General features: G+C 38.2%; 3 protein-coding genes across 4 annotated transcripts in view; 2 read left to right on the top strand and 1 right to left on the bottom strand.

The window, feature by feature from the left end:
- The window catches only part of LOC121380749 (SCO-spondin-like), a 31,063-nt gene extending 15,258 nt beyond the window's left edge, over window positions 1-15,805 (top strand). The window contains exons 12-21 of the mRNA XM_041509712.1: window positions 16-204; window positions 1,762-1,947; window positions 2,974-3,150; window positions 4,124-7,837; window positions 8,870-9,064; window positions 10,073-10,258; window positions 11,457-11,603; window positions 12,448-12,791; window positions 13,689-13,794; window positions 15,717-15,805. Coding sequence (XP_041365646.1) covers window positions 16-204; window positions 1,762-1,947; window positions 2,974-3,150; window positions 4,124-7,837; window positions 8,870-9,064; window positions 10,073-10,258; window positions 11,457-11,603; window positions 12,448-12,791; window positions 13,689-13,794; window positions 15,717-15,805 — 5,333 coding nt within the window. The remainder of the gene's footprint in view (window positions 1-15; window positions 205-1,761; window positions 1,948-2,973; window positions 3,151-4,123; window positions 7,838-8,869; window positions 9,065-10,072; window positions 10,259-11,456; window positions 11,604-12,447; window positions 12,792-13,688; window positions 13,795-15,716) is intronic.
- A 3,137-nt stretch (window positions 15,806-18,942) lies between these two features.
- LOC121382374 (probable maltase-glucoamylase 2) overlaps window positions 18,943-26,523 on the top strand; it is a 46,932-nt gene continuing 39,351 nt past the window's right edge. Inside the window, exon 1 of the mRNA XM_041511962.1 lies at window positions 18,943-19,087. Within this exon, the coding sequence (XP_041367896.1) occupies window positions 19,046-19,087 (42 nt within the window). The 5' untranslated portion in view covers window positions 18,943-19,045. The remainder of the gene's footprint in view (window positions 19,088-26,523) is intronic.
- The window catches only part of LOC121382373 (SCO-spondin-like), a 50,240-nt gene continuing 45,444 nt past the window's right edge, over window positions 21,728-26,523 (bottom strand). For both annotated transcript variants that reach the window (XM_041511960.1, XM_041511961.1), the window contains 4 exons: window positions 25,998-26,344; window positions 25,230-25,320; window positions 23,789-23,868; window positions 21,728-22,757 (listed from right to left, as the gene is read on the bottom strand). In XM_041511960.1, coding sequence (XP_041367894.1) covers window positions 22,728-22,757; window positions 23,789-23,868; window positions 25,230-25,320; window positions 25,998-26,344 — 548 coding nt within the window. In that variant the 3' untranslated portion in view covers window positions 21,728-22,727. The remainder of the gene's footprint in view (window positions 22,758-23,788; window positions 23,869-25,229; window positions 25,321-25,997; window positions 26,345-26,523) is intronic.

Raw genomic sequence — 26,523 nt, 5'->3', positions numbered from 1 at the left:
TCTCTTGTTACTCAGTGAGCGGCGCCTGGGGTCCGTGGGGGAAAGAGACTTTCGGATCGTGTTCAGTGACCTGTGGAGATGGAACATGGACAGTAACCAGAACGAGGATCTGCAACAGTCCATCTGCTGTGAATGGCGGATCACGTTGTCCTGGCGAACACAGAATAACAACAAAGGGAGCCTGCAAACTTAGAGAATGCACGGGTAAATTGTTATTGTAATCTTATCGACAAAACCGTTATACATGATCGAAACCGTATCTCTGCACAATGCAGAGTTGAATGGACATTTGGCAAACTAGTGGTGGCTTATTTTGATCTCTATCAGGTGCCTCGTCTATAGAAGGACAACAACTCCAGAGGAAAACCTATAGTAAACAATACATCCTTCCGGCATCGCTTAAAGAGGACTGCCACTCCCAGACTAGTTGACTTTCAAAAATAAGTACTGGTTTCGAATTATTATATAGGGACGCAATCACAAGGAATTATGCTACCGATAAAACGTTAATTCATGTCCTACTATATTCTTGATATTGTACCAAGACTTTATAAAAAAAAGTAGCATTTTGTAATTGTTACATAGAAACCAAATAAAGAAGGAGCTTTATTAAAAAACAACAACATTAATTCATTTTGTACTACATTCGTGGTATTTTACCATGCATCATTATTTATTAAAGGATATTAGTGTTATTTCTAGTTATTTTCCATAAGTGGTTTCAAAATAAAACAGAAGCTGTACAGATACAAGCTGTTGTTGTGCACACCTGTCCTGGCTGGCCCTTCAGTCCAGGACAGGAAAGGGGTAGGGGTGGGTGAGAGTAGGGGTAATTTCGGTGCTATTGAATTTTGAATATCCCGTAGCATTAAATAAAAAAAGGAAAGTAGTGCGCATTTCCGTGCAGGAATTTTGGCGCATTTTTTAACGATTCACCGAAAGAAAGAAAAAGGAAGGAAGGAAATGTTTTATTTAATGACGCACTAAACACATTTTATTTACGGTTATATGACGTCGGACATATGTTTAAGGACCACACAGATATTGAGCGAGGAAACCCGCTGTAGCCACTTCATGGGCTACTCTTTTCGATTAGCAGCAAGGGATCTTTTATATGCACCATCCCACAGACAGGATAGTACATACCACGGCCTTTGTTACACCAGCTGTGGAGCACTGGCTGGAACGAGAAATAGCCCTATGGGAGAAAGAAAAAGAAAAAAGTGAGCTACATGTTAATTTGAACTTAGTTTGCCGAGTGTAGCTCATATTGGAACCTAATCTACTGGTGGCGGTCGTTGTTGGCCTCCCGCGGTTGCCCCTAGCGTTTAGTACGTAAAACATCTGTTGAGGGATCATGCTTTTCGTTCTTCTTTTTTTCGGCCCATTGTATACACTTATATTTGCAAATCTTATGCGAGGTACACAGGAAGGCAGGCAGAGAGCTGTGTGGAAATCGAGATAGAACAGTGGAAGAGTAATACGATACATATACGATCATTTAACACATATACGTACATTATATATGACAGAATTCACATTCAAAATGTCTTCTTAAGTGGTGCTATATGAGAAAAGTAACGTATCAGTGTATTTCACGTTGAAATATACGATGCTAATTTGCAATCAATCAAAACTCATTGAATTATGCATTGAAAAACAAATTCAGAGATAGATAGAGAAAAAAGGCAACAGACTATGTGTTGGTGGCAATTTAATATTTATAAACTGACAACCGACATATTTTTAATTCGTTCCTAGTTGACGGTGGGTGGAGCACATGGTCTGAAAATCGTGGAACCTGTTCAGTGACCTGTGGCGGTGGGGTGCAGAGAGTGACCCGCAAACGATTGTGTAATAAACCGAAGCCAGAAAGTGGAGGCCGTGACTGTGTTGGACCCGGCAGTGATGAACTAACTGTAGCTTGCAACACCAAGTCATGCCCAGGTCAGTTATTACTTATGTTTATAATATACCATGTCGATATGTCACCAGTCGTGGGTTTTTTTTCAGCAGGTTGAGCTGGTTATAATGAAGTTGCAGATAAAGCTGAAAATTAAATTGGTTCAAATAAAATTGTTTAATGCGCCACAGAAAAATAATATTAAAAAAAACCTAAACACTTTTGAAATGTTCACGGTCATATGAAAAATGGGGTGGGGGTTGAGGCAGAAAATACAAACAATGACACTTTTTTTCTTCTAAAACAATAATATTTATAAGTACTCTTTTCGCTTAGAAGAAATCATGCCCAGGTCAGTTATTACTTATGTTTATAATATACCATGTCGATATGTCACCAGTCGTGGGTTTTTTTTCAGCAGGTTGAGCTGGTTTCAATGAATTTGCAGATAAAGCTGAAAATTAAATTGGTTCAAATAAAATGGTTTAATCCGCCACAGAAAAATAATATTTAAAAACACCTAAACACTTTTGAAATGTTCACGGTCATATGAAAAAGGGGGTGGGGGTTGAAGGCAGGAAATACAAACAATGACATTTTTTTAAACAATTTTTTAATTATATTTATAAGTACTCTTTTCGCTTAGAAGATCTGTTATTCTTTACAAAAAATTAATAGTACGGTACTCCCTGATCTTAATCTTTTGAAATAACAATATTTAAAACATGTTCCTCTATAATTTTATATTAGTATTGATTTAAGGTGTTGCCGTAATTGGACTATAGTACATTTATATCATGTAATGTTGTCTTTTGTTCGGTGCTGTAAACCTGGACGTGAAAACAGTTGAATTGTTCCACTACTTAGATTATATGGAGCCATTTAAAATATATTGATACCATATAAATTCACATGTTCAGGGCAGCTAAAATTACTCACCTTAGTCTTAAGTAAATGTTGAGGAGAAAGAGTGTTAGCTCCCCGTAAACAGCGATGTCTGTGGTTTGTCTAGAAAACAATTACTTTATGCTAGTACGCCTATATGGACTATATTTCGTTCTGTTGAAAAGGCACCTGGGCGTCCTGGACTGTGAAGAGTACATCTGACTGCAGCGTGTCCTGTGGACCGGGAAGCAGGACTCTGTATAAAACGCGAACCTGTATCAGCGGCAAGGTGGGACAAAATGGATGCATAGGACCGACAGCTACAACGGAGACCAAAACGTGTAGCCTCGGCCCATGTTATGGTGAGTGTTTAGGATTACATTCAAATGTGTTCTGTATAATGCTCATAACGTGGTTAAACTCGTTTTCGAGTTGTGGTGAATCAGGATATGTACAAACTCAGTCCGTTATATATGAGTGTTTAAGAATATACGAAAGATCAATCCACGTTAAAGTGAGTATTTCAGAATACACTCCACGTCATAGTATTTCAGAATAAAAATGGAACTCACACTCACCCATGTTACAGTATTTCAAAATTGTCTCAAAACTTCAAAGTCAGAATATATTCAAACTGCCCATGTTATAATATGTTAGAATAGTCTCAAATTCAGTCCATGTTACAGTATGTCAGAATATATTCAAACTATCCATGTTACAATATTTTAGAATAGTCTCAAATTCAGCCCATGTTACAGTATGTCAGAATATATTCAACCTGTCCATGCCATAATATTTTAGAATAGTCTCAAATTCAGCCCATATTACAATATGTCAGAATGTATTCAAACTGTCCATGCTATAATATTTTAGAATAGTCTCAAATTCAGCCCATGTTACAATATGTCAGAATGTATTCAAACTGTCCATGCTATAATATTTTAGAATAGTCTCAAATTCAGCCCATGTTACAATATGTCAGAATGTATTCAAACTGTCCATGCTATAATATTTCGCAATAGTTAAACTATTTCAGAATATATTCAAACTATGGCAATTTTACAATGAACAATTCAGAATATTATCTGTCTCATTACATGCCATGTCCTACTGATTATTTCACAATTGCTTAGATTTGAATACTTCAGAATGATTGTGGAACTCATATTATCTTGTGCCCAGTCATTATTATTATGTTTTCTCGTCATAGGTACCCACTTATTTTGAAACCAATACTTCTTATTAACCAGTTAGAGTAACTTTTTGTTCAGTATAGGCGTATAAAGCTAATATATCTAAGTATCTACTTCTAACTAATTATCTATTTCAATTTAGCCAACTGGGGACCATGGACTGAAGAAAGTGCTTCTTCTTGCTCTGTTACATGTGGAACTGGTTACAAGACTATTAAAAAGACAAGGCAATGTCGCATGGAAGGTGCCGTACTCACTTGTCAAGGTTCGTCGACATCAATAGAAACCGTATCCTGCAGTGCCGAGGTGTGTCCAGGGACATGGGGTCCGTGGAACGTAATATCCACAATGGCGTGTTCCGTGACATGTGGACCAGGAACTAGAAATGTTGTCATGACCAGATCCTGCAACGGAGGACAGATAGGCCAGCCGGGATGTCAAGGACGCTCACGTACGTCTGGAACACAGTACTGCAATGAACGCAACTGCCAAGGTGCGTGGACTGCATGGATAGTCTATTCATCAACGTCTTGTTCCTCGTCTTGTGGGCCTGGGACAAAGACAGTGCACTTGACTCGCACGTGTACTGGAGGCACACTGGGACAGGCAGGTTGCACGGGCTCGGATAGAAAATCAGAAATCAGATCTTGCAATGACGGGATATGCCGCGGGAGATGGGGTATCTGGCAGGATGTGTCTACGACGCCTTGCTCGGTGACCTGTGGAGCTGGTCAAATGACCGTGTACATGAGCCGATCCTGCATTGGTGGAGTAGTAGGACAGTTTGGCTGTGAAGGATCCGCCTCGAAGTCGGAAACAAGAACGTGCGCTAAAGGCGTCTGTATTGGGGCGTGGGACGTGTGGGTGGATGGTTCATCGACACGCTGTTCAGCCACATGTGGCCCTGGGAAACACACTGTGTATATGTCACGTAAATGTATCGGCGGATCTCCCGGTGGACCTGGATGTGCAGGTGCACAGTATACACAACAGATTAGAGACTGCGTTGTTGCTGATTGTGCTGGTAAGTGGAGTGAATGGCAACAGTCGTCTTCAACGTCTTGTTCAGTAACTTGTGGGCCAGGATCCAGAACTGTTACTATGACACGAACCTGCACTGGAGGTAGAGTTGGAGGGCTAGGTTGCACTGGTGCATCAAGCAAGTCAGAAATGAGATTTTGTAATGAAAAGATTTGTCCTGGTAAATGGAGTGCATGGACAGATTATTCGTCAACGTCTTGTTCAGTAACTTGTGGGCCAGGATCCAGAACTGTTACTATGACACGAACCTGCACTGGAGGTAGAGTTGGAGGGCCAGGTTGCACTGGTGCATCAAGCAAGTCAGAAATGAGATTTTGTAATGAAAAGATTTGTCCTGGTAAATGGAGTGCATGGACAGATTATTCGTCAACGTCTTGTTCAGTAACTTGTGGGCCAGGATCCAGAACTGTTACTATGACACGAACCTGCACTGGAGGTAGAGTTGGAGGGCCAGGTTGCACAGGTGCATCAAGCAAGTCAGAAATGAGATTTTGTAATGAAAAGATTTGTCCTGGTAAATGGAGTGCATGGACAGATTATTCGTCAACGTCTTGTTCAGTAACTTGTGGGCCAGGATCCAGAACTGTTACTATGACACGAACCTGCACTGGAGGTAGAGTTGGAGGGCCAGGTTGCACTGGTGCATCAAGCAAGTCAGAAATGAGATTGTGTAATGAAAAGATTTGTCCTGGTAAATGGAGTGCATGGACAGATTATTCGTCAACGTCTTGTTCAGTAACTTGTGGGCCAGGATCCAGAACTGTCACCATGACACGAACCTGCACTGGAGGTAGAGTTCGAGGGCCAGGTTGCACTGGTGCATCAAGCAAGTCAGAAATGAGATTTTGTAATGAAAAGGTTTGTCCTGGTAAATGGAGTCTATGGACAGAATATTCCTCAACTTCGTGTTCAGTGACTTGTGGTAATGGATTCAAAAATGTTACGTTGATACGAAATTGTGTTGGAGGTAATGCAGGAGGGCCAGGTTGCATTGGTGAAACAACAAAAATGCAAATAAGATCCTGTAATGAAGGCATTTGTTCTGGTAAGTGGGATGAATGGAGCGACTATACGACAACTGGATGCTCTGTAACTTGTGGACCGGGATACAAAACAGTCACTTTAAGACGAAGCTGCATCGGCGGTAGTATTGGCGGGCCAGGTTGCACAGGAGCATCAAGCAAATCAGAAACGAGATTTTGTAATGAAAATGTCTGTCCTGGTAAATGGAGCGAATGGGCCATTTATTTGTCAGGTTCCTGTTCTGTGACTTGTGGAGCTGGAACACGAAATGTTACACGGAGAAGAACTTGCGTTGGGGGTAATGTAGGTCAGCAAGGTTGCATTGGTGACACAACGAAAATAGAAATGAAATTCTGTAATGAAAGTGTCTGCAGAGCATCATGGACTGAATGGACACTTACTTCAACAACCGACTGTTCTGTATCGTGTGGCCGTGGACGACGCACCAAATATTTTTCAAGAACCTGTAGCAAAGGCATCGTTGGACAAGCTGGGTGTGAGGGCTCATCAGGGAAGTCAATAATTGAGGCGTGTAATGAACGTGACTGCGTTGGAGCATGGGCTGCATGGGCTATCTCTTCATCAACAGATTGCTCAGTCACATGCGGCAGTGGACAGAGAACTGTCTATTTGTCACGTACATGCGTTGGAGGAGTAGCTGGGCAAAAAGGTTGCGAAGGTTTGTCGCAGAGATCTGAACTGTTGGTATGCACGGAACCAAGATGCCCTGGAAAATGGACTGAGTGGGTAACAGATTCCAGAACAGCCTGTTCAGCATCATGTGGCTCTGGGACTCGAACTGTTCAGCAATCACGTACATGCATTGGAGGAACCGTTGGCGACGCTGGATGTGAAGGTCTATCTCGGAGGTCTGGGATGCAGTCTTGCAATGATGGTCCTTGTCCTAGGAAGTGGAGCGAATGGCAACTGACTGCTGCAGGATCTTGTTCTAAGACATGCGGTGACGGACAGAAAATCGTTAATTTTACACGGGCGTGTATCCAAGGCGAACCAGGTCAACTAGGGTGTGATGGCCAGACACAGAAATCAGAAATTCAGCTATGCAACGAAGGCAACTGTGTCGGAACGTGGGGTGAATGGAACAAAGGTAGTTCCTCGTCGTGTTCTGTGACCTGTGGTCCAGGGGAAAAGAAAATATCCATGACACGAGTCTGCGTTCTGGCAAATGATGGCATAACTGGGTGTGTCGGGTCACCGCGCAAGACGGTGATTGTCCCCTGTAACGAAGCTACTTGCAGTGGAACGTGGAGCGAATGGGGGATGCTTTCAGCTTCAGAATGCTCCGAGACGTGTGGCCCTGGAACCAAAACCGTCAACTTATCAAGAACGTGCAACAGAAACAACGGCGAACAGCTCATGTGTGAAGGTCAGTCAAGGAAAACAGAAACCCGAACATGCAACGATGGAGGCTGTCTGGGAGTGTGGAGTTCCTGGGGAATGTATTCATCATCGTCCTGCTCGGCGTCCTGTGGCCCTGGAACCAAGACTGTTTACCTGAACAGGAGATGCATCAGGACGAGGAACGACCAACTGATGTGCGAAGGGCGTTCGCAGAAAACAGAGAGTCGTCTGTGTAATGACGGTGGGTGTTCCGGAACCTGGAGTCCGTGGAATGTAGACACATCGACGTCTTGTTCCACGACGTGTGGTTCTGGAGTAAAGACTGTGGAGCTGTCGCGTAGGTGCATCGGGGGAACGGCTGGACAAGGTAGCTGTCCAGGACCCGAAGCAATGAATGAAACGAGAATATGCGTCCTGGAAACATGTGCAGGTAAAAACAAAAAAAAACTAAACCCGTCAATTTTCTTCCTACAATTAAAGTTAATGTATACACTGTGAAGTCATTATTTTTGTGGATGCAATTTTTTTTTGCTTTGCTAAAACGATACTCAAAACACATTTCGTTGGGTACTGATATTTGTGTATCGAAGAGGGAGTAAACGTGTATTATATTTTCATTATATTGTTAAAATCATTGACTGCACTAGTTTACAAATTACACACTGAAATTAGAACACTACGAACAAAAGTGATTTCACAGTAACTTAAAATTGAATGGTTGTCTATATTTTAAAAACTAATTAAGAGGTCCAAATCTAGAAGAATTATCTTAATTCAGTCAGTAACCTTCATAAAATAGACAAAAATTTGATAGCTGTTCATTTTCTTTTCTGTATAATAATAGTGTGTATTTTCTGAATATTTCAGTTTGCTACGTATTAACCATATTGGTTTTGTTTTTTGAAACTATTGCAACTTAAAATATCTATTCTATATTAAAAAATATTGATGTTTAAAATATAGCTTATTGTATTTTCAACTTATTATATGACTTTATAGTCAGTATACCAATCAACATGCTGGTCAACATAACTGGATGATAAACAATACATAGTATGACATCATCATGATCCAATGGCCGCACGACTTATCTTGGTATTTGTTTGCATAGGTTTGGGGAGGAACGTTGCCCAGTGGTAAAACACTCGGCTGATGCACGGTCGTTCTAGGATCGATCCCCGTCGGTGAGCCCATTAGGCTATTTCTTATTCCAGCCAGTGCACCACGACTGATATACCAAAATATGTGGTATGTGCTATCCTTTCTGTGGGATGGTGCATACAAAATACTCCTTGCTACCAATGAAAAACATTAGCTGGTTTCCTCTTTAAAACTATGTATCAAAGTTACCTATTTTTATACATCCAATAACACATGATTAATAAACCAATGTGCTCTAGTGGTGTCATTAAACAAAAAGAAACTTAAACTTTAACTTTATCTTAATATTACTTTATTGTAGGTTTGTGTACAACTGCTGACGTCATCCAAGGCGTGGGCTATCGGCCTCACCCCACCGACTGTGAGAAATACATGCAATGTTACTACACGACCCAGAACAGCGTTATCGCCGTGTATCGAAACTGTCCGTTCGGCTACTACTGGGACCAGACGGCTTTACGATGTGACTTGTCGTGCAGAGTGAACTGTTCCCATGGTAATACATGCAGTTTGAATCTCGGCTTATTCTGTTGCAGGCACTAATTCTAATCATTTGGCGGTACAAGTTATTTTCGCCGTGCTTAAATTACCACTTTAAGAACATATAACATGTTTGGGATCATCCTGGTGTTTATATATAAATCCAAATACTTGTAATGAGAAACATGCAAAAGAGGTACAGGGTGTATACTACCAAATCAAATCCCATAAACGACAATAGTAACATATGTGGCTAAAACTCCTACCTGCAGTATATCAATCGACATAAACATCACGGATATAAATACCACCACCCCTCACCCTTAAAGTGAATCAGAATAACGTAGGAGTGAAGCTGCTTATTTAAGAAATAACGGGTAGGGGCTATGACTGCCCTAGTTCTGCACAACATTTAAATACGTTTTTACAGGTACCCCATACATGCTTCAAGCACAAGGCTAGATGTACTAGATGAAATAAAATCGCATACAATTTTTTGCCCAGATGAAACTTTTTTTTTTACAACCAACACACTCACATTTATCGCTAATCACAGGACTTGTGGTGTTAACTTCTCTATCAAAAACTGGGTGCGCCTCGAACTTTGACCCAGCCAGGAGTTATTTAGTTTAGTACTACCTACATACTTCTGTATATAAAGTCAATGACTTTGATGTAACACGTGATACATCTCCAACGGATCTTATCATGTGCATATCTGTATCGATGTTTAATTTTATGGGAATAAAGACATGATATCAGCAATGGTTTTAATGCAAATTTCGAGTTGTAACTTCTTGGGTATAAATAAATGCTATAAGCAATGACTGTAATGAAAGATTTCGTATTTTAAGTTGTTATGAATACTATGCTATTAGTAATGGATTTAATGCCAATGTCCAATTTTAAATGCTAGCAGCAAATAATTTAATGCAATGTCTGTGTAGCTTTTCTGTACAGAGTTGCACTGCCATGATTCACATGTGACGTATGCATGTATTTTTAAGCTGCCATTTCGTTGCAGACAAATGCGCAGATATGTGTCATAACAACCACAACATGGACGGCAGTTGCCGGGCGTACTGGGAGTGCAGAGACGGCCGATCGGAAGCCATGTGCTGTCCTGTTGGGTTTGCGTATGTCCCAGGGAAAGGCTGCAAAATGGATCTCAGTTGCCGCGACCTCTGTCCGGAAGTGTGCACAACAAAGGGTAAATAGTGTTGAGACGGGGTTGGAATTCCATCATCAACCACTCGCTTATATTCAATTCAGCTCAATTTATTGCACAGAACCAAACAATCTGGTGTCAGTAAACACAGACAAATTTAATAACAGATAATAATAATAATAATAATAATAATAATAATAATAATAATGACAACAACAACAATGTGAATATAACCAGTTTGCACCAACTGATCAACCTTGATTATACAGTCGGTTAGAATGAAGACCACTGTTGGGAGTCAGTCTAAGGTAATGTAAAATTCAAAAATTATTAATAAAATAGTGTAAAGTTTGTTTGTTTAGTTTGTTTAATGACACCACTAGAGCACATTGATTTATTAATTATCAGCTATTGGATGTCAGACATTTGGTAATTTTGACAGAAAACCCAATATATTTTTTCATTAGTAGTTCTTTTATTACACTTTCCCACAGAAGTAAAGAAGTATTTGAAATAGGCCTATTAGAATTATTCACCTATTGTCGTGTTCAGTAGGGTATACCCTAACAATCACTCACTTTACCTTTAACAAGGCTACAATTATAGCTCTTTTTAATCAGTATCACCACATCGAGTCCAGCCGATCTATTTTCGATTATAAGGTTAAATATGTTACATTACAGAAGTCCTGCTCTGCGTTTCAGCCTACACTAGCATTACGTAACATCACGAAACATTCGCTAGCTTATTTTTGTGCTCAGGAACATAGGCTGGTGGGGAATCATGGGATTTGGAAGGACGACACCCCACCACACACCACACACACACACACACACACACACACACATTTACACCCTACACCCCGCTGAGACTAAAACAGTGCAATATTAGGTACTAGAATATATTATTTATAATGCGATTATATTGTCAGTCTAGAACCAGCTACAGGTCCATTTTGCCTATTTCTCCTATGAGCTTAGATAAAACTGGAAGATCCTGAAAACAATTAACTGAAATTTGCTTAAATTCAATATTTTGGCGCTGTAGTCAAACTACTAAAATATAGAAGCGAATTTACAAAATTAAATTAATAATAATAAAAAAAAGCATATGCATATTTATACATACACACATACACTTGACAAGACGCAGGTTTCCTGTTTCTTAATGTACTTATGACATTCTTAGCTATATTAAATAGTTATACACTAGTTGACCAGGGAATGTGTTGCTGTTGCAGATACGTGTCGTATGCGTCCAGTGTGGTCAAGCAGGAACTCGTTTGAGGTCAGCATTGGCACGCTGGGCTGGGTGAAATCTAACTGTCTCCGAAGTCAACTCCACTTTGATGTGATCGAGTGTGGGTGTGTGTCCAAGAGTACTGAATGTAAGTAATGCACAAGTCTTCTACATGTATTGTATACAGAGTATAACTGGTTGCCTTCATATGTTATCAAGTTTATCTCGCGAAGGTCAGAAAGGCAAATGCTGCAAGGCATTGTCGAGCGACATTGTCCATTCGACGTGAGCAGGATGAAGCCGAATCTTAAGACAGTATAGAAATGTATTTAATATCTCTTAAGTATAAATATTGTAAATCTGTAAATAAATTATATATATTTTGCAATATAATTTGCTAGTAAATAGCTATGAAACAATATGTTTCGTCCAAATGATTCCAGTATTGTTTAACGTCAGTGTTTCGATTATCACACCCAGTCATAGGTTGGTTTTATTCTACATGGCCATCCCCATCACCATTACCCTCATCATCACCATCATCATCATCATCATCATTATCATCACCATCACCATTACCATCATCATCACCACCATCATCACCATCACCATTACCATCATCATCACCACCATCATCACCACTATCATGATTATGATGATGATGAAAATTATTATGATTATTATGATTATGATGATTATTATTATTATTATAGTGATATTCTGATAAAGATAATGATGATAATGAGTTTGCTACTGCTGTAATGATAATGATAGTCGTCTATAATATAATAAACGAGGTCGTTTAAACTGCCTTCTTTGTACTTACCCGAAGCTGCATGTATCGAGCTAAATAAAAAAAATTCACTTGTCATAAAATAGAAGAAGACGACTCTAAAAAATGTATTACTATTACTATATCATTGTTATATATTATTTCATATTTTGTAAAAAATCACATACAAATCATCCAGACCTTTTTTTGTATTCAACAGCATGTGCTCCAGATTTTGAACTTAAGTTTGATTACGGACGAAAGATGGACAAACGTAGTGAAATGGAATCCATAAAGATTAGCAATGAAGGAGTAGCAGTCTATTCTGGATCGAGTCGAATTCGAATGACTCTGAGTCCAGCAAAACAGTTCTGCACTCAGATGGTGCTGCAGCTCAAATACAGGGAATCGGAACTTGTGCAAGAACCACAGATTTTGGCCACTACAAACAACTGTCCGTGTGCCCAGGAGACCAACTTCACACTTACAGTGGACAGTGATAATGTTCTGTTCCGCCTGCAGTCGAGATACGGAGTGACGGTTGACCTGCCTGTGTCACTGAGGGTAAGTATATAAATAATTATGAAGATTTCAAGACAGAATGGGAGCAGTGGTATAATTTATTTCAAACATCATAAAAGTTTATTAAATCTATCAAATATTGAGATATATTTATTTCTAAAATACCTTCTTCGCACTTTATACTCCTTCAAACACCTTTTCATAATACTTTCTTGTATCAATACTAATTCCGTACATAACATCTTCTTCTTTTTCTTTTTTCCCCCCTTCTTGGCCCCAGATAATAATAATTTTAAAAAATTAATAAAAAACCCAAAACAAAATATCAACAACAACAATATACATAAAGTGTGTGGATTATATCTATTCGTGTGTATATATTTTGACATTTATATGTATGTATATAAAACTGTGTATACCATATGAAATTTAAAAAATATTGTGAGACAGTGAGCTCAGGGCACCCCAACCCTGACACTGCCATTTTATATTCTGGAAACAAAACAAAACAAACCAACAAACAAAAAACCCATTTAAAAACCATTTAAAAAAAAGAGTATAAAAATAAAGTGAAGGACGAAAATAATTTGCTTAATGGAATGTATTTTCTGATGCTTTTAACAAGTATTTCAGGAACTACGCTAACCATCATTCTTCTGTCTCCCTCTGTTGTTCTTTCTCTGTATTGTATGTCCGCCTCTCTCTCTCTCTCTATCTGTCTCTCTCTCTCTCTCTCTCTCTCTCTCTCTCTCTCTCTCTCTCTCTCTCTCTCTCTCTCTCTCTCTCTCTCTCTCTCTCTCTCTCTCTCTCTCTCTCTCTCTCTCTCTCTCTCTCTCTCTCTCTCTCTCTCTCTCTCTCTCTCTCTCTCTCTCTCTCTCACTTGCCCCCACCCCCATACTTTTCGCTAATGGTAGCGCTGATGCTGTGTTTACATTTCAGGGATTTAATCAAACTGATTGGAAGATAGTCACGATGATATATGATGGGAAGTCTTTGATTGGAGTAACACGATCTGGGAATATTGAGTACAACAACAGAGTGCACGGTTAGTATATCAACTTTATAGTTTCAAGAACCATTCATCTATGTTTGTAATCATTTATTAAATAATTAAAATGCATAATGCAGCTGTACATTCCAATATAATGGATGCTATCAAACTAATTGTTTTGTGGTAGAGTGGAAGGCAGCCAATGCTCCACGACTGGTACATCAAAGCCCGTGGTATGTACTAGTCTGTCTGTGGGATGGTGCATATTAAAGAGCCCTTGGAAAATGTAGCGGGTTTCCTCTCTAAGACTATATATCAGAATTAGCAAACGTTTGACATGCAATAGCCGATGATTAATAAACCAATGTGCTCTAGTGTTGCCGTTAAACAAAACAAACTTTAATTTTAACATTATGCGAGTTTATATTATGAGTCTATACTGAAAGCCATCTTAAACCATCAGTGTGTTACTTTGTTTATTACAGCTACGTTTAACAACTGGCTGGAATGCTGTCTCGAGTTTGGGTCGACATTTAAAGGAGAGATGGATTATGTAAGTATAACGTTACAGTGATAATTAATATCTGCCATTATGTCGGTGTTGTATCACATTACATTTTTACATGTAAAATTAGGTCGCTAATAAATGTAATATCACATAATGATCGAGAAAAAGAAACATTATCGCGTGATCCTTTCTTTCTCTTTGCGCTGAATCAGTGTTTTCTTTTGCAGACTTATTAAAGTATTAAAGTGAAAAATATAAGCAGCGATGCTGCAGTGGTGTTGCATATACATGATCAACACCGTTGGTAAATACTTTACGATATAACTACATGTGCTTATTGTGCGTAGTATAATCAATCATAGCTGATGTATCGTGATTGTGTTACAACTGATGGTCCGATATCCGAACCTTCTACCAATTATCACTTCCAATGATCAGAACATTATAAAAAGTCTAGCTACGTTTATACATTTTGCAACGCTTATCGTAAACCAATTATCATATAATTGTGTTATCTGCTCTTCCATTCCATCATTGCTATATATATATATATATATATATAGATATATATATATAGATATATATATATATCAATGATGGAATAGAATATATATAAATATATATATAGTGGACCATTTATTTATTTTATTTATTTATTTATTTATTTGTGATTTTTCGTGCTGGGGTGTCGTTAAACATTCATTCATTCATTCATTCATTTTATTTATTTGTTATAATCGAACATAACTGATGCCCAGTGTGAGAACTTTCTAGCAATCTTTGTTTTGTTTTGTTTTGTTTTAGTTTTACAGTCAACTCAATTCAGTAATGTATCTTGGTTTACAGTTAATTCTGTAATGTATTTTGATTTACAGTTAACTCAATTATGTAATGTATTTAGGCTTTGTGTTTAGTAATATTCATTACAATACAAATATTCAAGTAGTCAGTGTTTGTTTTGTAAATACATTAAGGTTGAAATATTACCAATCATTTCATTTTCATTTCAACGTATTTTCGTGCTTATGTCCAATTAAGGTTCAAGCACGCTGTCCTGGCCACACACCTCAGCTATATGGGCTGTCTGTCCAGGACAGTGGGTTAGTTCGTAGTGGTTAGTGAGACAAAAGAGGGTGTAGTGGTCTTACACCTCCCCATTGAATCGTTAAAACTCCATCTAGGTGGGAGCCGGTATCGGGCTGCGTACCCTGTACCTACCAGCCTTATGTCCGATGGCTTAACCACGACACCACCGAGGCCGGTATTACCAATCATTATTCCGAAGACACCAAAAAGGGAAGTAACTCTCATTAAACCTCCGTATACAATTAACACGCTGCATGATATGACATTCACTTGTAGATGCAGGAAAATAAAGAAAAGGGACACTTTTCAGTGGAACTAGATTCATTAACGAAAGGATTTTGATTGATTCCTTAAATTTATTACTATCTACTCTTTATTTCAGATTGTCCTATACAGATGTCGACCACCGTATCTGTAACCAGCGTATCGATTGACAATACGTCATCTTCTATTCGAAGCAAAATGGACTAGCAATTCTAAACAATGCCAAACATTGTCAAGATCTTTGGAATTATTTTAGGACAGAATTCTGAACCTGATACCTCTTCAAACAGAGAATTATAAAGAATACATAAACCATGAATACAAACTAAATACTATTCTTGCCACTTGAAAAAACAAAGGTGTTAAAACAAATGACGTTACACCATTGTGTGGTTCTCCATAAAGAGGAGGAAATTAATCTGAACAAACAAGAAGAGGTTGGCAAGAGTATATGTTTGTGTACGATATGTTTTACTTAACAAACAGTTCTTTGACTAGATCCATCGCTTACTGGATTCAGGATTCAGTGCCAGAACATCTAAATCGTTTAGTTATTTGTGGATTAGACAACAGTATGATTAGGTCATTGGATTATGGAACAGAGTCTCGTCGTTCGACAACTCGGAGCTCGAACTTAAGAATTTGTCTCCCACGGCAATTTTAAGAGAATTGTCATGGGTGAAACACCTCACCGATCGCAATTTTGAGCCTGCCTATGGCAATTTTTAAAAAGTGACATTTTCAGCAAATAAACATGACTGAAAGGTTATTTTGGTGTATGTAGACATATTTCAAATGTGTAAATGTTAAATACTGTCCGATAATGCTTTACCGGCGGCACAAAAGTAACGTCGGCGATGCTCTTTACCTACGGCAATTTATATACCTCAACGACGGCAGTTGCCGTCAGTGCTATCATTAAGTTCGAGCCTTGGGCCCATATTTTCGAAGCCATCATCAGTAGTGGATCCAAGGGGGGTCCAGGTGTCCGGACCCCCCCCCCCCCCCCTTTTTGAAAACAGACCATAACATTTAAGGGGAAACGTGATTATATTAACTGTTCTGTGTAAAAGGAGAGATCAGTAATCACATTTGGACCCCCCCCCCCCTTTCAGAATCCCTGCATGCGCGCGTGATCTTAGCTCTACGAAATCGTAAAACCATCTTAGGTGGTGACGTCACTACAGCTAGCGCCTTAGTGACGTCATAGCTTACGATGGTTTTATGATTCGGTAGGCTAGGATTGCTTCGAAAATATGGGCCCAGTCTCATCGACCATGTTTTAAATCACGAATTAGCGATCACTGATGCCACTTTACAGCAGATGATTATTTGTTGGCTCTGTTGATGTTTTTTTTGTTTTTGAATGTCATTATGAGCTATTCCAGAAATTATTTCAAAAGAAGTAGGGCCTACTTGAAATGATGTGTTTACTGGTAGCGTGTATACAAGAATTAGTTTTATTTGTGAATACTGTCAAAATAATTATTCAATTTGGTTTTATAAGGCGTGGGTTTAGGCAAACTGTGCCTCGCATTCCCATACATGTATTATTTCTGGAGCAGTCCAAAATGTATAATAAAAGACAGGCACGGCGTACGCAAGTAGATATTGGGAGGGGGTGGGGGCTGACTGAGATCGAGGATGCAACGCAAAGTTTTTAGGGGGTTCGAGGGTATGCTCCCCCGTAAAACGTTTAAACTAGCTGCATTCTACAAGTAAAATTCATCTCTGCCTTAAGATTTACTACCAATAATATGTTTGATTCTGAATTACCGGGGTCTACAGCCCAACACATCCAACCCACCCCAGTCCCTTTGCTCCGCCATGCCTGAAAGAACGTGTAGTGTAGAACTTAAATTGTTTATTATTGCATGCACATTGAGCAGAATAGAATAAAATATACATAATGTACAGGCTTGCAGGAAGCCCAAAATTATCGGAAAAGACTACTTTTGACCCCAACATGCGTTGTGGGTGTGAAATATAGGATGCCCCCACCCATATTTTTAATAGATGTTTTACTGGATTCTGGGGAATTTTGAAACATAAATTTATATTTCGATGGCGATATTATATTTCCAGCAGGATAAACGATACCATGCAATACGTTTGTTTTCGTTGTTGTTAAAAAGTAAAATCCAGGTCAAATATTAGTTAGATCGAAGCCTGACCAGCCTCAACGCTTCTTAGATATTACATGAATATACATGTAGCATTGATCTCAAATATCGGTTAGTGACCAACAAACAAATATCACTGTGGACATTTGGTAACAAACTTGGTGTGTGGAGATTTGTCACGGTTTGGACTATATATATATTGGTCTTACTTATTTTAAAATATTTCTTTTATGCGACGCAGGTGCGTTACCTGCACGGTTTAAAAAAGCCCCACCCAAAAACACCGGCCACGCCCCCACCCCCCGAAAAAAAACCCACAAAACAAAAACAAAAAACAAAAACCGTACATGAAAAACGTCTCTATGAGTAATATGTTTTCGAAGTTGCTTGTTATCGTTTTCATTACACAACATAATGAAATTCAACAGAAATCTTCTCTAAATCCCTGAATCCACTTTTGTTGAAAAATATACATGTACGATCACGGTCACTGACCCTGGTTATAAGTGTAAACTATTGTTTGTTAGTACTGTAAGATAAAAACAAATAATAATTTAAAAAAAGGTCAGAGACGTTAATTTAATTTGATTTTATGACATGTTTTATTATACATATATTTATATATATATATATATATATATATATTGTGTTTGCTTGTATGTTAAAATGTTAAATATGTGTAAATCAATAAAGTATTATATTTTCTCTAAGTAGATTTTTGAAGAATGAACTTGGCTGAACAGCATGTCTGTGTTTGTACTTCACAAATCGTAATTCTACCATCTCGGGTCGGGTCGGGACGTAACCCAGTGGTGAAAAGCTCGCCTGATGACCGCTCGGTCTAGGATCGATTCCCGTCGGTGGGCCCATTGGGCTACTTCTTGTTGCAACCAATCAATGGCTATGTGCTGTCCTGTCAGTGGGATCGTGCATATAAAATATCCCAGGCTGCTAATGGAAAAATGTAGAGGGTTTCCTCTCTAAAACTATATGTCTAAATTACCAAATGTTTGACATCCAATAGCCAATGATTAATAAATCAATGCGCTCTAGTGGTGTCGTTAAACAAAACAAACTGTAACATTTTCCGTTAAGTTACACAAATTGCCGGAAACGTTACCTTAAAAACGAAAACATCCTTTGACGTGACGTCAACAATGCTTTGACGTTTTAATAATACTTATTGATGTCAAAGCGATACAACGTACATTCCTTCTGAAATATTTTACGTTCGGAAATATATACGAACAGAATCGCTGTTTGACATTAATAATCATATTAAATGTGTATTAATGTAAAATGTGCATAGATATAATATTACCTAATGACGACTGCTAACTACTGTACTGTTCTGACGCAAATAGAGGTAAGTTTGTTTATTCATTTATTTGTTTGTTTAATTGCTTATCAGGGCCCCGTTCAACGAAGCGATCTTAGCCCTAAGATCAATTTAACTACATAGGGTAGCTATGCGCTTAAAGTAATCTTAGGGCTAAGATCGCTTCGTGGAATGGGGCCCAGGGACATTAAAGTCGGAGATGTGAGTGCGTAGACATTGGCGTAGCCAGTATTTTACATCGGAGGACAACTTTGAGGTAGAGAGATATGAGACGTGATATGGGAAAACGGGCAAATATAAAATAAAAGGTGGTGAGAAAAAAACATCAAGAAGTGTGATTTGGGGGTCATGTCTCCAATGGGACACTAGTGACGGGATGTAGCCCAGTGGTAAAGCGTTCACTTGGTGCGCGGTCGGCCTGGGATCGATCTCCGTCGTTGGGCTCATTGGGCTATTTCTCGCTCCTGCCAGTGCACCACGACTGGTATATCAAAGGCCGTTGTATGTGCTATCCTGTCTGTGGGATGGTACATATAAAACACCCCTTGCTGCTAAGAGTAGCCCGTGAAATGGCGACAGCGGGTTTCCTCACTCAATATCTGTGTGGTCCTATACTATATGTCAGACGCCATATAACCGTACATAAAATGTGTTGAGTGCGTCGTTAATTAAAACATTTCTTTCTTTCTGTCTTTCCTTCGGATGGGGCGCTAAGCCAGTGCGTAGGGGACCTAACCTCAGCACATTTGATTAAATTGGAAAATGCACAAGGAATGTCTATGTTAACATCCGCAAAGCCAGGATTTTATAGAGGGAGTGCCCATACCCCACCCCGACTACACCAGTGCACAAAATAAGACTACAATAAATATTAATTCAGTGACTGCTCAATTCAGTTTAATGCCAAATAATTACCATCGAGGGACTACTAGCGTTGAAGAGGGGTGGGTGCGGACACATACACCCCTAGACATTCGAATTGCCCCGAACAGTCCCGTGTTTGATAGATGAATTTTATGCATTTATTGGTTTATGATGGGATCAGCTTGGTATTTATTTGGAATATTGCCATATACGTACTGTAGGTGCCCAATGTAATTACAATTAGCTCCACTATTACATGTGGATCTAACACCAGCCAGTTGGAGCTCATGTCCACCAATCAAAACCTTACTTGCAGAATCATGCCAGTGATTTGAAAATAATTTGAAAATATTACGAATTATCCTGAGGGTATACGATATGTTTCATGTGAATTACGAATGCCTTATTTAGACCAGTAGAACTAATTTTAATCGGATTGCTAACATTACTGCGTAGTCTCCAATGTCCAGGTAACATTTCGTCAGTAAATAATAATTTAAATATTGACCAATCACACTTCGCCTTTTATAACGTTATTTGGGAGCATACAAATTCTAAAAATATCGGGCGAGTCTATTTTAGTGGCCGCAGTACAGCGAACCATACCAATACGTACGGTATAGGTTATCAGTCTTCAATTTTACATTAAAAATTATTTATTTATTTATAAAAACCCCTCAACTAAATCAGTCTTCAGTTTTACATTACAAATTATTTATTTTATAAAATAAAACATGTTTTAAGGCATTCGTAATTGACACGAAATATGTCGTATACCCTCAGGATAATTCGGAATGTTTTCAAATTAATTTTAAATCACTGGCATGATTCTGCAAGTAAGGTTTTGATTGGTGGACATGAGCTCCAACTGGCTGGTGTTAGATCCACATGTAATAGTGGAGCTAATTTTAATTAGATTGTGTAGGTGCCCTTTCTAAGCATTGCTCTCCCTACCTAGATAAGTCCTACATCCGCCCCTGTCTCTGTCTGCTGTGAAAATATAAACTTTAAAAAAAAAAAAGTACTACCCTACACCTTTCGCATCGCCAGTTTTGTATACTCGGTGTGACCCCTGCTCGATTTCACACTGGGTCCGCCACTGCATGTTAAGGTATAGCTGTTTTGGGGGAACACTCCTTTACTCCAATCTTTGTATTTCACCCCTTTGTAAAGACAGCCTACTTATAATGGATATATATTGCTTATATATGTTGAATGCATATGCGTACGAAGGTTGTGGGTACAACTTAATTTCGTCCCACTATTTCTCGTGCCAGCCAGGGCACCACAACTGGTATATCAAAGGCCGTGGTGTGTGCTATCATGTCTGGGAGATGTTGCATATAAAAGATCCCTTGCAGCTAATAGAAAAATGTAGCGGGTTTCCTCTCTAAGACTGTATGTCAAAATTACCAAATGCAGGTATCGTTAAACACAACAAATTGTAATTTCGTGTAATGTAACATATGAATACCGTAAATATATTAATATATGTATGTTGTATTTATATAATAATTAATAAATATATTTTGATGGAAGTTAAGACACACACACACTCTCTCTCTCTCTCTCTCTCTCTCTCTCTCTCTCTCTCTCTCTCTCTCTCTCTCTCTCTCTCTCTCTCTCTCTCTCTCTCTCTCTATCATACCTTCCCAGTTCTTTTTATAAGCGACATTTTTCTTGAGCTGCAAGGATTTAAACAGATATAAAACAGACGATAGCAGTGTACTTCATATAAACATTTTTTAATTTCATATACATGTATAATCTTCATTTGTTAGTACAAGTCTACCTAAATATTAACATTTCTAATCAAAATAAAGTAAAACGTTTGCTACTTATGTAATGTACAATTCTAGTCATCATAATTTCCCTGAACGTCTGTATTAATTATTTTCCTATTGTGCTAAAATGGTGTTTGTAAGTTCATAAAGGTACATACATTGTACATCAATTACTAACTAGTTATTAGTGTATTATATAAACTTGAAATCACTACTACAGCCGTGAATAAATATACATCTACTCAAATCTAGCACTTTAATACAAACCAGTAGGCAATACTATCTGGGTGCATACATCACCAGCCACGGATGCATTACCCTATGGACGTCGACCACGAAAGTGACCCCGCTCCCAGTTAAACATTCCTTACACCTTTGAAGAAAGCTTATTGAAATGTATTTATATATGTATCAAGAAGAGTATTCACTATTGTTTTTATCTTCCTGTAAACCATCTTGTCAACATCGGACTACGTATGTATCTCTTACGCCGTCCGGAAGTTATAGTAGTTGTTGTTTTCAAATGTATGAACATAAATATATTTAATGCCAAAATATATTTAAAATCCGTGGTTTAGGTATCGCCCAAAGAAGCATGTCCCTGATCGTCACAGTTAACAAGATGCATTTAATTAATAGTTAAAATTATGACATCACAGTTCTTTCTACATATGTTCTCCACCCCAATAATTTTTTATATTTTTTTATAAATAAACCACTGTTTCTTGTCTTTGAATTTTAATGAACGTTTGTCGGTAATTTCAAAATCTCCATGACGTTGGCAAGTAACTTTTTCTGACTTCTTTGTAGCCTATGCGTCCACCCCACCCCACCCCACAATTACAACATTATCCCCAACGGGCCTGTAAAATGAATATTTGTTCTGCAACAAATGTCATTGCCGAATAGCTCATATAAAACACATATGGAGTATATTATCACAAATAAATTAAGTAAGTCAAAAACACTTGAGATTTGACGGATGTCTCCGAAAGTTATAGCAGCTCGTGTGGAATCATTCAGATTGGCTTGCACAGGTATATCGCCAGCTGAAAAATTACAAACAAAACTGATCAGTTGAACCAGTGTGTTAATGTAAATAACACATATTATAAAACCAATACGTGTATGAACTAAGTTGACAAGCACACAGACACAAATACGTGCGCACATATACATATACAAACACACACATACTGAATAAATATTGTAAATTTGTTATTGTGGGGAAATCTTGTACTGTCTATGAGTCGTAATATGGAGCGACAGGATACAACAACAAAAAGTGGTTGAAAAAGAAAGATAAAAGGCGTGACGGGGTGGCGAGGTAGGGTAGAATGGGCCAAGTGATATATATAGTTAACAGTTTAAAACAATCACATGAACAATCCATAAATATAATACACATCAAGTGTTCTTGTTTTTATGTGCATAGGAATGTTATCAATATAATTATTTGTTGGGGGTTTCTGCGCTCAATGTTTATTTGAGTCATGTACTTGATATCTGCCTATCCGTCATTATCTCGTTTTACTTGTGTTTGATATACACAGAAATACTGTACATGTTTTATGAAGATGTTTTCTCCATCCCAACAAGTGCCCCACAACTAGTATACCAAAGGTCTTGGTATGTGCTGTCCTGTTTGTGTTTGATATACACAGAAATACTGTACATGTTTTATGAAGATGTTTTCTCCATCCCAACAAGTGCCCCACAACTAGTATACCAAAGGTCTTGGTATGTGCTGTCCTGTTTGTGTTTGATATACACAGAAATACTGTAAATGTTTTATGAAGATGTTTTCTCCATCCCAACAAGTGCCCCACAACTAGTATACCAAAGGTCTTGGTATGTGCTGTCCTGTTTGTTTGTCCACATAAAAATCCCATAATACTAATGTAGTGGGTCTCGTCTGAAGACTACGAATCAGAATATATATATACACACACACACACACACACACACACACACACACACACACACACACACACACACACACACACACACATGTATATCCAATAGCTGATGAGTAATTAATCAATGTGCTATAGTGGTCTCGTTAAACAAAATATCATACCTCATCAATATACCCATGGAAATTATCAAAGCCGGTTCCTCTTCCGATCTGTATAGCGCAGTTCGTTTCCATGACAGTGCCTGTAAGCAAATGTTGTAGATACATGAATAAAAATGGTGATAAGATGCTTTAGCTATTTTATATTATAATAGCTTCGTGTCATTTACAGTCAGGTAAGTGTTTTGTTTTCATTATGTCGTCAATATATCTCTCTGTGGTGTTTGCCAATTAAAGATGTGTTATCTTCTGTGGATCCTTTTCAAATACTGATTTATGTTTGTTGGACTGCTCGTTGAACAAAAATAACTGGCTTTAAAAAAAATGCAACATTCGTTTGTTTCATGCACAGAGAAAAATCATTATAGAGGTCGAGAAGCAAATACAGTTCTAATGCCCAGTTTACAAAGACTGTTTTTGTCTTACACGCATGTAACTACGTAATTTACAACACTAAAACAGCCCCGGTGTAATAGCCCAAAATATACCCCCTCCCCCGCCAAACTATACCCAGGGTATAAAACAGGCCAGCCCAGAATATACCTTTCTAGTCTGTATTTCAATGTCCTGGGTTTTTTCCCCATCATAATTTATATATTTTGGGCTAGAGAATATCGAAATATCTTCTAAAATGTCTAATCTGTGATAGTTTTATTTTTATGAAAACGATAGTTGCTTTTCTTTTAAAACATTTATTATTATTATTTATTTATTGATTTTGTATACAGGTTAGTAATAAAAAATTAAGGTTAGGGTTAGGGGTATAAAACAGGCTAGCCCACTTTAACACCGGGTATAGTTTGGCGGGGGGTATATTTTGGGCTGTTACACCGGTTTAAGAAAAACGGGCTTCGTAAATTCGGTCCCAGATGTTTAGTTTCCTATATTCCATAGCAGCCTTCAGAAAATAATTTCCTCACATAATTGGATCTCCCCTAACTGTTAGAAGGAGGTGTCCAAAAATAAATTTTAAAAATATGTTTTTTTTTTTTTTTTGCCTTAGTTTTTACTGTACGTATTACTAACCATTTTACCATGTGCCATATCCATAAAATGTTAAAATGTGTGTTATACATTTGTTTGCTGGTTGATTAAGTAAGGGAGATAACACCACAGAAGGGAAAACTTAATAGAACTTAAAGAGTGTGTTACCCTTATTTATTCTGACAACTGATAAAATGTATTTCGTATTTTATGTTCTTTAATTAATAGAAACTTAAGCAAGTTTTTCTTAAATTGGCAAAAATGTATTATTTTCAAAACGTTTAGCCATTTTCCATGCTAATTATCAACTAAATAAACCCTTGTGGGTGCAGAGTCAGAGTATATTAAACAAATCAAAATTATTTTAAAGTTGCATTTTTGTACAGGACAATGGCATCACTATTATATTGTAGTAAATACCAAACTGTAATATATTTAGCATTATAAAAATTGTATGTACCTGAACTTTTTATAAATGACGAAACCGAGTTCACAGTGCCAGATAGTTCCCCATCAAACAGTTGAAATACCGCCTCTTTCCAACCAGAATTCTAGAAAGGCACATTGAGGTTTGTTAAATCGATATAAACAAAACACTTGTAATAATTAAAATTGTATATCATGCAAGTATAATTACTGTTCTGTAACCAGATGTTTTTGCATGTCCGTCCATAAGAGGCAGTGCAGGTTTCTGATCTGCGTTCTCAGGACAGTGTGGATATAAACACATCGATTAGTAGATATCTCCAATAAAACGTTTTAATTTTTAAAAATTAAATTTGATAAAATCATACATACATACATACATACATACATACATACATAGCCTACATACATAGTGTAGGTTGCCCACTCTCTCTCGCTAATATGGGTTGTCCCCCACCCCTATAAAATCCTGGCTACACCAGTGAACATCACCATCATGACACCATCAACATCATCATTATCATCACTATTATCGCCACCATCATCATCACCAATACCACATCATCATTATCAATATCATCAACATCATCATTATCATCAATGTTATCACCATCTTCTTCTTTTTCGTTTGGACCGAAAACAAAGTGTTTTGCACATGTGAATTATCTGACCCTTACACTGCTAAAGCACATAATACACCATGAAAACACTAAAACAACCAATAGCAATGAAGATTACAAATAACCAATGAAATACATGGTTACATAGCATATTTCTAAAAGAGTAGACAGGTTCTACAAACCGAGTGCTGGATGGTGACTGTCTTCAGGGTACCAGTGTGGTCCCTTTCTCCAAAGTAGGTGGCGTTAGCCAGTCGAGCGATGTACAGTGACCCCTCTGAACCGCAGTCCGCGTTGGTGACGACCGCCTCTTGTTTCGTGGGTAATCCCTTCCCCTTGTAGCGAACCTTCATCACGACCGTGCTGCCGTAGTCGACGTTGGAGAAGCGCGGTATTCGCATTCCACTTTTGCCGTTGAAGTAGCCGGTTCCATTGATAGACACAACGCCGTCGTTCTCGACGTAATTCGCGTTGGGGGACACGTCAGAGACGCCGGTGTCAAACGTTATGTGTAACTCAGCCTTGCACTCTGTTAAACAATTATTTCGATGTTATTTACAAATGTTATGGGTGTGATCGATTAATATGAAATTATTTACATACACGTAAGAGACTGGGGGCAGGGGGACAAAGACAGAGATATTCGAGCAAAATGAGCTGGCCTGAAACCTTGCCAATTTGTATTTTCATCGTTCTATCAACAATATT

This window comes from Gigantopelta aegis, chromosome 9 (assembly GCF_016097555.1).
Source record: "Gigantopelta aegis isolate Gae_Host chromosome 9, Gae_host_genome, whole genome shotgun sequence".
NCBI lineage: Eukaryota > Metazoa > Mollusca > Gastropoda > Neomphalida > Peltospiridae > Gigantopelta > Gigantopelta aegis.
This window is presented reverse-complemented; position numbering and strand designations above follow the sequence as displayed.